The sequence below is a fragment of the Tympanuchus pallidicinctus genome, unplaced genomic scaffold, assembly GCF_026119805.1.
Source record: "Tympanuchus pallidicinctus isolate F22 unplaced genomic scaffold, pur_lepc_1.0 scaffold3, whole genome shotgun sequence".
NCBI lineage: Eukaryota > Metazoa > Chordata > Aves > Galliformes > Phasianidae > Tympanuchus > Tympanuchus pallidicinctus.
Genome location: NW_026294747.1, coordinates 89,063,697 through 89,076,189, shown reverse-complemented (window position 1 = coordinate 89,076,189; position 12,493 = coordinate 89,063,697). Strand labels below are relative to the sequence as shown.

General features: G+C 38.4%; 1 protein-coding gene across 4 annotated transcripts in view; it reads left to right on the top strand.

The window, feature by feature from the left end:
• The window catches only part of RAPGEF5 (Rap guanine nucleotide exchange factor 5), a 150,416-nt gene that overhangs the window by 103,255 nt on the left and 34,668 nt on the right, over window positions 1-12,493 (top strand). For all 4 annotated transcript variants that reach the window (XM_052693721.1, XM_052693720.1, XM_052693723.1 and 1 more), the window contains one exon: window positions 12,107-12,185. In XM_052693721.1, the coding sequence (XP_052549681.1) occupies window positions 12,107-12,185 (79 nt within the window). The remainder of the gene's footprint in view (window positions 1-12,106; window positions 12,186-12,493) is intronic.

Genomic DNA, 12,493 nt, shown 5'->3' with positions numbered 1-12,493 from the left:
GAAGCTATAGGCTACCAGCCCGTGCCCCTGGGCCAGCGAATGTAGGAGATAGTCATTTTCTCTAGAATAGATTTTCTCTAGAATAGTTAGGAATGATATGAGGAAAAATTACAACAAGATTTTTATAATTGGCCTCAATGAACAACTGAATAATCAAAGCAGTTTAATGAACAGAAAGAAATGCAGAAAGACATTGTGAGTTGTCATTTTCCATGTTATGGGCATTCAGCAGCCTCAGAGCCCTTGGTTAGTGCTGTGCAAGCATAAAGTAATAGGCAATGCTCTGCCCAGAAAATCCCTGTGCTCTGCCAGGACACTGCACAGCAGTGTGGTGCAGCAGAGACGAGAACAGCAGCAGCAAGACTCCTTGTTAGAGGAACTGGTTGTGGATACAGTTTGCAGAATTTTAAGCACGGAATATATCTTGGTGATGCTGCTAGTCCTAATGTTGGAGATGGTATATTTTGGTCTAAGGAACAGTCCTGCCAAGAGCAGCTCAAGGTGCTCTGGCTTTGTCTCTTCTGGCTGAGCTGGTTTATGTCTGAAAACATATCTTTGCATATGTGCAGCCTTTTCTTGAATGAGAGAGTAATGTGTCTCTGCAAATTACTGCACATGCACTTACTTTCATTACTTGTAGAAGCACAGTATATTTGAGAATCTGAGGCAGCCTCTGCCTCAGATTTGTTTGAAATTTGCCAACAGATTTGAAAATTCCAGGGGCAAAGGAAAGCAAGGCTGCCAGGCAGTTGGGCAGACAGCCCAGTTCTGTGAATGGTATTCCCATAAGGAACAGGAGAAAACAAGGAATTCTGAAGGAAAAGATGATAACTTTATTATACTGATAGTAGTAAAGTTGTTGTAGAAACTGCGCCACTGTTGGCCTGTTTGATTTGAAAATGGTTTAGAATTTTGAAAGCAAAAGGGACTTTACACTGGGTTTGCTATCTAACTTGATAAATTTGATGGCTTTGGCTCTCTGGCAGGAGGCCAAATGCTCTGGTGTCCCATGCATGATACCTTGGATTGACAAGCTGTAGAAATGGGAGATGGCACTGAGCGCTAATCACTGCCAGGTGTGTGCTGGTGAAATACAGACCCTGAGCCCAGGAAGGCACAGTTTTCATCTAAGCCAAAGAAATTCCTTTGTGCCCCATGGAAGTCCATAGAGCAGCTGGCAGGGTGGGTGAAGCAGGATACTGACCAAACGATTTCTACAGGGTACAGACTGTATCTCTTGTTAGATGTTTCACAGGTTATGCGTGAAAGATACAGGGCCTAGTTAAGACTGGTAAGTACAGCTCTTTTTTTTTTCTTTTCCAAGTGCAAAGTTGTATTTATCCCAGAATTGTTTTCTTAGTGTAGTTTTTGTAATTAAATAATGCAGTAGCACACAAACAAATTCTAAAATAATGACAAAATTGAGTAGTTACCTTTAGAAAATGATCCTACTAGGCTTTCATCCGGTAATTGCTTAATATCCCAGATTTATTTCACTGAAATAAGCAAAGCCATCAAATAAAATCCCTGAGTAATTATGGTACAGCTGAGTCAAAGACCTAATGCTGAACTCCCCAATGAGACAAATTATTTGAAATTTATGGAAATAAAGATGTTCTTTTTTATAAGTGCAACACTCAGTGATCATATTTGCAAACAGCCAGAGGTTACTGCACAGCAGCACCTTTTTTGCTGCTGGGAATAAAACAACCATGAAAGTATTATGATGCTCACAAGCAGCTGAATGACGGATAACATCTGTTTGGCTTTTGTCTCAGCCCTGTATGATCTTTAAGGAGTGCAGGCAGGAACCTTTTCTTTCTTTTTCATTCTGCTGTCAGAACAAGGTTGTACTGACAAACCCTTTGGTTTGAAGTTTTTAGATATTGAAAAACATGCTGTCTTGTATTGTAATTGTCAGTGATCAAAGGAGAAATGCTGTCTTTAATTACATGTTAGCCAGTCACTGGAATGATTTGGGTGTCTCAGCATACCAAGTGCAATTTCAGGTTCATGATTTAGGCACATATATGTAGTGTATGTAAGTCTACAATTAAAGGAGCGTGTTTCACCACCACCACCATGACATGTATGGGGTTTTTTTGGAGCCCATTTACCACATGGAGAGACAAACCACAGCTCCCCTCTGGGTGCTATGATACTCGTCTGTGGGGTTTCATCCCATGGGAACATACTGGGGAGAGGAAGGAAGGCAGGCAGCAGCAATGTGCACTGTTTGCAGCACATACTCTAGTGCCACATGTTGTGGAGCTCACTGCTTAGCATATTTATGATAATTCGGGTCCCAGAGGCAAACAAGATTCTTCTTATATCTCCTTCCTCAGGCTGAAGCACAAAGAAATTTCCCGTTGCTTCTTTGTAGGGGAAAAATAATGGATCAAAGTTTCTTGCTAAACACTTTTCAAAATACACAGAGCAGATCTGTACATTTCTGTCCCTCCAGGGACCTAGTGCTCCAGTTGGTATGGAAAGCAGCTAGCAGTGGTTATGAGGATAATTCTGCACACTGAATCCAAGGCATTGCACTGACCTGCAGAGCTTGAGATGTGGCATTTCTAAGTGTCATTTGGCCTTTATTCTGTGGTTACTATATTGTGCTTGTCACTGCAATCCACTGGACTAGATATTGTCCAAATGCTGTGTACCTTTGAGCTGTCATTAGGCACTGCTTTAAAGATTTAAGTGGCAGTATCTCAAGTTGGAGGTCAAAAATAAAGAATCGGCAAGAAGAGATGACAGTTTATGTATTTATATAGAATATCAGATCTGAAGGTTCCCCAAGAGAAGGTTTTCCAGCTCAGCAAAGAGAAGGACATGTCGAACTTGAAACCTGGTTCTTTCTCAACACAATGAGTTTTGGACAGCACAGATGAAAAGTACATATTAGATTAAGTACATATTCCTTTCTATTAACTTTCTGAAAGTCAAATGTCTCATCTAATTTTAGCATTCCCTTTAAACTCGGGTGCATACTGAGCCAGTGAACCTGGGAGAAGGCACAGGAGCCTTACCGCACCCATTGGCATGATGGGGCTTGCAGGGGCAGGTGGTGCAGCCCTTACAATACGTTGCTGGTGAGCGCTGCCTGGGTTGGGCAGTGATGCTTACAGGCAGCGAAAGGTTCCTGCAGAGCAATGACAGCTCTCAGTGTCGCCTGGGTGTGGTGGCATAGAGGATCTGGACTGGAGGGTACTGCATCCCTTTGGGTGCCTGGAGGTGGAGGAGATGACAAGGATACAAAAAAGTCCAGGTGAAAGAAGAGAAAAAGAAGAAAATTGCACTGTGTTTGCTTGTCTGACTTTTGGGATCAGGGTGATGGGCTGTGTGCCTGCTGGAGGTGAGGCTCAAGTGAGGGCTGTGCAGGCACGCAGTGCTGTTACTGCTGCATGCCTATCTCCTCTGCCCCACAGGCAGCTGGCTGCGGGCGGAAGGATGAAAGAGAACCATTAAATCTTTTATCTTCCAGCATGTTGCTTCAGGCACTCCTGGCCTGGCTGGCTTATTATAAACAATCGATGGAAAGAGAAGATGGTGTTGTTTTTTTTACCCTGAAGTTCTTCAGGAGATTCCTGATACGAACAAGGACTAGCTGCTTTCTGCTGCTAGGCTGCCCTGAGTACTTCGCACATACCTTTAAATATCTCAGTTTTCTGCAACTGAAGATTCACTACAAGGAAAGCTTGGGTGTTTTACTTGCAGTAGTTAAGGGATTTTTTTTTTTTTTTTAACAACAAAAAGCAGCAATGTCTTAGGCTGACAGCTATGGGCACTGCTTCTAATACTTCTAAATGTATAAGGCACTGTAGATTTGTCCAATAACTTCAAGTAACCCAGACCATTATAGCTGCACATTAATCACTGCTCCATCCTATCTGGAAAAAAAAAAAAAAAGAAGAAGAAAAAAGCTTCAGATGTCTATATGAAAAAATTAGTGCCTCATTAAAGCTAGACAAGTCTGACATTTGCTCTCTGCCTGTGGTTTCAGGTCTTTTTGTCCTTCTAACAAAATATGAAGCTGCTTCAATATGTGTGATGGCAGCAACTGGAATGCAACTTTAGGAGGATCTTTGACCTTACCAGACAGAATGTGTTTGATTCATTCTGCAGATGTTAAAACGCTGCCAGACAAAACACTGAGAGATGACCTTAGAAATTATTCCTACTTCTGATTTTTGTGCTCTAATAAAAATTCTGGTTGTACAGGTTAAATATCTTGCCTTTCTATATTTTCTTTTCCTAACCTGGTGCAAGAAATAAATGTCTTGCTCTTTATTCCTTTGTGCATTGATTTCTCAGTGCTTCAGTGGCTAGATGACATAACTACTATAATTGTTTTAATACATTAGCAGCAAATTATATATTGATGTTCCTTTTTCTATTGACCTTTCTTCTTCAGCATAATTTTTGGTTTCTGCTTCATGCTGTGTCCGTGGTGGCATAGCATTTTCAGAGTGTCTGATTTTGGATTAAGGGCTAATCCTGTGAGGTTCTGAGTGTCAACGCCATCTGCTGAATGAATGCAAGGGGGCGGATTTGGGACCACTCAACACCCTCTCTGAAACAAGTGGTATCTTGCTGGATCAGTAATGATAGCAGTTTGCTTTTACTGTTGGTACTCAGAGATGTCCTGACATTTTTAGTAAATTGCTGTGGAATTACAGATTATTGAGAAACTTCTGTCTTTGAAAGGAGTTGCCCTCAAAACGCTTTTCCATTTCTGCAGAACAAGCAATTTTCTGATTACTACCTACAACTACTGGACAGGCATTTGCATTGCTGAAAGGTTTCAGAGCGTTGCATAGTATTGTGTGAACCAAAAAGACTCTGTGTAGCAGCCTTGAGGTGTGATTATAATTTTTCACGTTTTATGGAAAGGAGTAGGAAGAACGACAAAGAATTTATCAAGCTTAAGAGCTTTCAGCAGTGAGAGGCAGGAAAACTTGCAAATGCATTGCTGTAGCTCTCATCTAGTTTAATTTGAAGTCAGTAAGTGCATATTCAAAATAGCAAAGAAGTGTCTATTCCCTACAGAACAGTAAGCAATCAGCATCCATTTCACTCAAGCACAGGGATCTCATCTGTCTGTTTGCCCAGCTGTAACCCTATCTCATAGGGCTGCTTTTATGCTTAATGAAATGCAAGTTTTAACTGTTTCTGATCATTATGGTATTGCTAACTCTATCTACTATTATTTTCTTTAAAGAATTAACAATAACAAAAATCCCATAACTTGCTGATGTGTGCCTTGAATTCACAAGCTACATCAGCATTATTAAGTCCAACTTTTTAATGTTTTTCAAATATACTCCTAGGGATGAGCCTCACTAAAATGCTAAAGGAACGTGGCTGGTTCTACAAAGTAAGGATGACACTGTGAATGCAAATAAGAGCCAAGTTTGAGGTTGTTGGCAATTTTTAAATTCACAGTGCTGGCTTACACTGATTAATCCATTAACATAAAGAGATGACTGGAGCCAACCATATGTTCATACCATTGTCTTTGCCATAACTGCAGATAGGAATTGTCATGGCTGAAGGGTTATAGTTTTGGGGTTTTTTTTGTATGTTGTCCAAAGCACATCTTTCTCACTCCCTGCTTCCTCCCCTTCCCACCCCCCCCCAGAGCACCAAAGAAATTAATTCCTGCACAAAACCAGAGTTTGTGTTGATGTCTGAGAAATGTGTGTGTAACCCCCATTCACAGTTGTGCTGCTGGAGCTCCCACACACCAAATACTTCATACTCAGGTTTGAACGTGCTTCAGGGCAAAGGAGATTTTATGATCTTCTCTTATATCATACATTTATTAGAATGAGAAGTAAACTGAGAGTAAGGGCATTTAGTGATTCCATTGGTTTGGAGGGAAAATAGTTTGAAGAGTAAAATTTTTAGTTCAACAAATGAGTTCTTCACCTTTCTACTTTGTCAAATCCTATATATGTATCAATATATATATATTCAATATGAATACATGACAACTGCTTTTTTTTTTTTTTTTTTTTTTTGCCTTCTTCATCCAGATTTGGCCTCCCCTGGCAAATCCTCAGAGAAAGCTGAACATCTACTTTGCATAAAGTGGAAAAAGGCTTTATCTATATTTTCTTGTAATCCGATTTAATACAAGCCTAAAAAAACCCTCAAATCTTTCTGTCATTCTTGCACAACCATTCATTCATACCAGATTTGTAGAGTGCAAAGTGTCAGAGGTTTGGATTCAGAATGATAATAAATTTTCTAAGGAACTAGATTAGTAGTTTTTCTTTACAGTTTAACAGATTTCACTATTATTGTCCTCTTCTCAACTAACTGTGTGATGTAGACAATCAGCAGCTAAAGGGATACAGTCATATGCACAGACCTTGTATTCTTATGCTCTTCTATAAAAAGGAAGCTACATTTTATAAATCATATAAGAAAAAAATTATGCATTGAATATTGAAATCCTGTTGGCCAGATTGTTTTGCATGAATTTATTTTTTCTTAATACTTAAATATTTAATGCAAAAAAAAAAAAAAAAAGAAAAAAAAAGAAAGAAAATGAAAACAGAAATACCACAGAGTGAGAAGAATAGGATGCAAAACATTGCTTTTGTCAGATATGAGGGGAAAATAAGTGTTTCTTGTCATCTGAGCAATTGGTTGGTAATGGAAGTGGGAAGACTGATTTGGCTTAGTTTTGACCTTTATATTTTTGCTGTTAGCCTTTGAGAAGCATCAAGACAAAAACTATTTTGAGTGATTCAGTGTGATCAGAAATCCAGGACAAACTGGATTTTGTCTTCAAGTTATCTCTTCTTGTGGATATAAAGGGATTAATGACTCAGTGCTGGTATTAGGAGCAGTTATGTCTGGCTAAGCTGGATGGGGTGTCTAATATTAGCAGTTGAGCAATAGGTGTACTCTGAACAGTTTGATCTATTGAACATGTAATGCAAATATGTTTACATCATTGTTCTAGCTGTGATGGTCTAAAGAGAATGATGCACATGCATACTAGTAAGTAATACATGGACGTACAGTTTGATAAGTAGTTAAGTGTAAATATTTCTAGCACTGGAATATTTCTCTGCTCATTTTCCTTCTTTACTCATTCTATGTGCTGACCAAACTGCATGTTTACTTCTAAAAATTTCTGAAATTAATTTAATAAAAATAATTTAACTTTTGTTTCATTTAACAAAGGCATTTCCTTTGGCTTAAGTCTCTTTCCATACTTCTGTAACATTATTAATATCAGAGTGCTTCCCTGATGCCTTGTACCAATGTGCTAGTTTAAGTGAATGTCCATATTTGAGAATAGCTCACAGGTCTTAGACACAGCAATGACATAAAGTATACTTACTGCCTGTCCTGGTTAGTTGCATATGTACAACGGAAGGTGTCAGGCTACAGCTGTTTATTAATTTGTTTTCTAAGCCTTGGTAATTAATACCTTGCCTAGAGAAGACAGTGAAGAAGAGAATAGATTAACCACTGAGAAATAATATTTAATGTGTAAACCCCTGTGACAATCCCATTCTATACTCCTGCCATTTAAAATTGTGCATACGTAAAGATGTACGCTCATGTTGAGGACAAACTCCAAAATATTTAAAATTACCCCTTCAGAGAAAAGGGCTGTGACCTGGTTAGGAAAGCGGGCATGGAAAGTAGCGGGAAATTCTCTGGATTTTGGAAGTACATGGTAATATGCAGTTTGGTGTTCATCTAAATATATGATTATTTATTGTTTCTGGTACTCCAAATCTGTGTTCCCAGTCAAACACACCACTGTTGCCATTGTCTCCCATCACCCTGCCCATGCGATTCAGCTACAGCTTCCCTTGGAGATGCATTGCTGATTCCTCCAGTTGCTGACTGAAAGCAGATGTTCCTTGGGAAGTGCAAATGTTCCCTGGGAAATCCTCATGCACTGGAACATCCCATGTCTACATACTGCTCTTTCCATTCCTCACCCACCCTGCATGCGTGTTGCAGAAGGACCTGTATACTACAGAAAGATTGGAAATGTGGTGCTAACAGCTGCCAGTGAAATTGGTGTCTATGCTACTTTATTTCACCTGGGTGAAGGGTGAGCCCATGAGAAACTGTCTCAGCAGAAGCTGACATGAATTGATTTTTTAATAATGAGGAAGCACAACGCTTTCTTTTTTGTTATTTTTATGCCTGTGATGTGATACCAAGGGCACACATTCCGTGCTGAGATTACTGCCCAAGGCTGCCCCTAAAGAGCTGCAGGAGCAGTAGTCCATTGAATTCAAGCTGTTTCCGTTGCACGTCTTAATGAAGTTTAAAATGCTTGAAATTGTCTTTGGAATGAAATATTCCATAGCTGCAAGCTGACTGTGTACTTCGTAATAATTGCTTAACCAAATAAAGGAAAACTGTGTGGAGGATAGAAAAATTAGATTGATGGCTAAGAGAAAATGATTACATAAAAAATTCATGAAGAAGAGAAATTAAAAAAATAACATCACAGTCTTCTGCATGAAGAAATACTTTTCCTCCATAGGAAGCATTTTTTCTTTGTCAACCATTACTGTGTTTTCATTCTCCTTGAATGCTATAAACACCAGAAAAACTTTTTCTATAGGAAAAACAGGGAAGGTGGCCACAAATTTATGCAGAAACAGAGACATAGAACAACAAAATTTAAAAGCTGAGGTACTTCATCCCCATTCTGTATGGCAATGTGGTGCACAGTAAATAAATAATGATGACTGGAATTGCCCTTTTTTTTCCTCTTTTTTTTTTTCTTCTTTCCAATTCTTTTTTTCTTTTCCTTCCTTCCTCCCTCCCTGCTCCATTCCTTCCTTCTTTTTTTTCTTTAACTCTTAAATCAACCAAATCTAAACAGGAAAACCCTGAGACAACTGCTATGCTTAAAGCTCTACCTCATTGAAGTTTACTGTTGTAAGTGTCCATTAGTAGCCAGAATGAATAAAATGCTGTGAATAAATTGTCTCGTGTAGTCTTTCTCTGTGTTTACACATTGAGACCAGGAAACAGTTCATTGTAAGCACATCTTCAAAAGCATTTGAGAAGTGTGCATCTGTTTATGTTGGACAAATTATTTTTTAGGAGTTAGTTCATACTCAGTTTTTGTCCCCTTATTGTAGCATATGAAACCATTCAGGAATTATGTAACTTATGGTGCATTTGAGAAGAAAATACAGAGTGAACTACAGTGATAAGTAGTACTTTGGGGAAGTACATACAAGTTGGTAGAAAGATTTTAAAATATGAGTATTACCATAGAGTCTTTAGATGATTTTTGGCAATAGATATTTAATCTAGTAAAAGCACTTTCATTGCTTAGTTGTTAAAGCAGTTTAACAGATGACTGATGCTATTAGTGGTCTACATGTACAATCTAGACCTTTTTTCTTCAAAACATTTCTTTAGGGTATACATTTCTAAACAAGTTTAAAGGCAATTTGTAGAGATCCAGCCCTATACAAGCTACATGAATCAGTATTTAAGGACTTTTCTTTTTAGCCTTTCCGTTTAAAAGGAAAAGAAATACAATTTTAATCTTCACTGTTCTTTTTTTTTTTTTTTTTTTTTTTTTTTTTTTAAAGAATTGCATTAGTGATATTTGTAGCACAGTTACTGCAAAAAATATTTAAGGAAAAAAATAAAGTCATAGCGAACCCAGTCCTTCTTGCTACTCCAACACTTTGGTGTCCTGGAAGCATTTTAAATAGGCGTCTGATGATCAAGTGTCTATGATGGGTAAAGATGATCAGGTATTAAAAATAAGCTTTTATACTGATACTTTAACACCAGCTAGTATGATGAAGTCACAGTATTTTGAATAATTGCAAAAGTTTGTTGAGAAGCCTTACAGTTTTCTTTCAGCAAGTACTTCATCTCTTTTCTAAATGCATGGCTATCTATTGCTGAAACTAAGGTATCACCTAAAAAGAATAGAAAGTTTCTGTGGAAATAATCTGTTATAACTGTATCTTTGACTTGATCAGCACTACTACATATAGTTTGGTCAAGAACTAGAATAGCAGGTTAGATGTGGTTATTGTCTCCAAGAATTGGAGCTTCCAAATAAATATCTGTGAAACCTCCAACTTTAATAGCTGCATTGTAGCTAACAAAAGATGTGCAACAGAATGAACTGCTGACCTTTTGGATACAGAACAAGCTGTTCACAAGATCTTTTCATTTACGGAGACAAAATGTCCCTTTTATACAAAGATAATACTTTCCACAGTTTTAAAACAATGTCGGTGAAATATAAAGAATTTTATTGTCTTATTTGTGAATGCAAGAGGCTTCAGTTATGCCCCTTCAGATCAGGAGTCTTTCTAGATCAACTATGCTAAAGGCATTGATTCTCAGCTGCTTTTCTTTTGTTAATGACAGCAGAGGTATTTTTAGTCCCATGCTGACAGGATGGGTTATCATTAGCTATCCATCCATGTGATATTCACATGGTATCTGGCTTTGAATGATACGTGGATGAATTTATTGCCATTCTACACCTTATCTTTGAAGTCAGTTTACAGACAGAAAGGTAGCTGTGACTGAAATGGGCCTAAATTGTTGTGAAATTACGCTCTTGGTCTGAAGAGCTTCTGGGAAGCTCTCAGTTGCACACGCATTCACAGGCACTAGCTGGTTGAGATCGGGGACAGTGAGGAGACCCACATAAGGAAATTAGGGCACAACCTTGTTTTTCTCCTTAAGGAGCAGTTCGTCCTTCAGTCTTAGCAGCTGTAAGTCCACACGTGAATCACTGCTTCATTTGTAACAGTTACTAGTAACAGCTAACTAGTAACAAGTAGTAATACTGCTAAGGTGTTTATGCTCTACTGTGCTTCAAAGAAATACTTATATGTCAGTATATATTACCAGAATTACTACAGTTATCTGTTTTGCTGTTCTTACTTGGTAAAACAGAGTAATTGCATCCTAAAGATTGTTTTGTTTGTGAATGAAGTATGAATTCATTCCTACATCATATATAATTTTATGAGTAATTAAAATTGGAAGCACAGTTGTGTGAGTTACAAACCAATGTGGGTTGGCAGTGCTCAGAGTGGGCTCAGTAAGACAGGCAGCTCAGGTCCTGCCCAGGTGGGCTCTGAATAACCCTGGTCCTGGAGCTTCTGCAGCTTAGCCAGGCAACCTGTCCTCACAGGGGAAAAAAGTCTCTTTTAACTAGATAAATTTTCCCTTGTTGCAATCTCTGATGTTTGCCTCTGTCATTGTGTTGCATGCCTCTGGGAAAAGTCTGGCTTGGTCTTGTGTCTCTGTGCCATTGGGTTGTGGGATGCCATCACAAGACTTCCCTTGAGCGCTCTCATCTTGTAAAAAACCTTTTTGTTTCAGCTTTCCTCCTTGCATCTGGTGTGCATGGTGAAGGTTTGGATAAACCCTAAGATTAGCCTGGCGTGAGAATGAGGAATGTGAAAACTACGCTGAGGTCTGAGTTGGCAATGCCTCTTGTCCTGACAGCCTGAGGTGTTATGGCTGCAGGAGAGGTGTTCTGTTGGCAGGTGCCTTTAGTTATATTGATAGAAACCAAGTGCAGGAATGTCAGGAGCAGAAAATAACTTTGAATAATGTAATTAAGTAAACCAGAGAGAAAGTATCCCAGCAATTATCGATGCACACAAGTCTTAACTAGCTGAACATTTAAGTATGCTTGTTTTTGCTTCTCAAATACTGTGCCTAGATGTTCACCAGAGTACATGGCAATCTCAGTTTTCTATTACAAAAATTTGTCTTCTGAAATTCTGAAACAACTTACTGGTGGAAATGTTGAATAGCTGGAACCACTCAGAAGAGCCAACTGGAATGTGGTGTTTGTGATAAGGACTCATATTCATTCCTGAACTGTGGCTTATTTTGTGTATAGTTCTGCTTGTTTATTCATTGAGAACTGAGGATGTGCTTGTTAATAAGGATCTCATCTCTGCAGTGTGAATGTATTGTTAACTCTGTGACAAATCAGTGATATACTCTTTAGGCTTTTTTCTTGCTATGCACACTAACAATAGGTACTGTCTTCCTCTTCTCAAAAATATATTGTACCTTTGACTTTTTTTTTTGTCCTTCTCTGCAGAAACTCTCCTGGATGACTTCCTTCTCACATACACAGTCTTCATGACAACAGATGACTTGTGCCAGGCACTTCTGAGGCAATATCCTTTTAAGTGTTGTGTTAGCACTCATCACACAGTGACACCTAGGTTAGTATATTGTCAAGCTTAACTCATACCAACAATGCAAACCTTATAAATGTTGTTTTTTTTTTTTGTTTAAAGCTATATGAATCTTTTCACCTTTTACAAAACAGTGTTTAAAATCAGCTAAAACCTATCCGGAACATAAATGTTAATTGTTAAGTACCTGTGTAATATACTGCAAAGTATGTGAAGAATAGGTATTTTACAATATCTGCACCTTTTGTTGTGTGATACAGTATAGAACTTTCTTTGTATTTCCGATT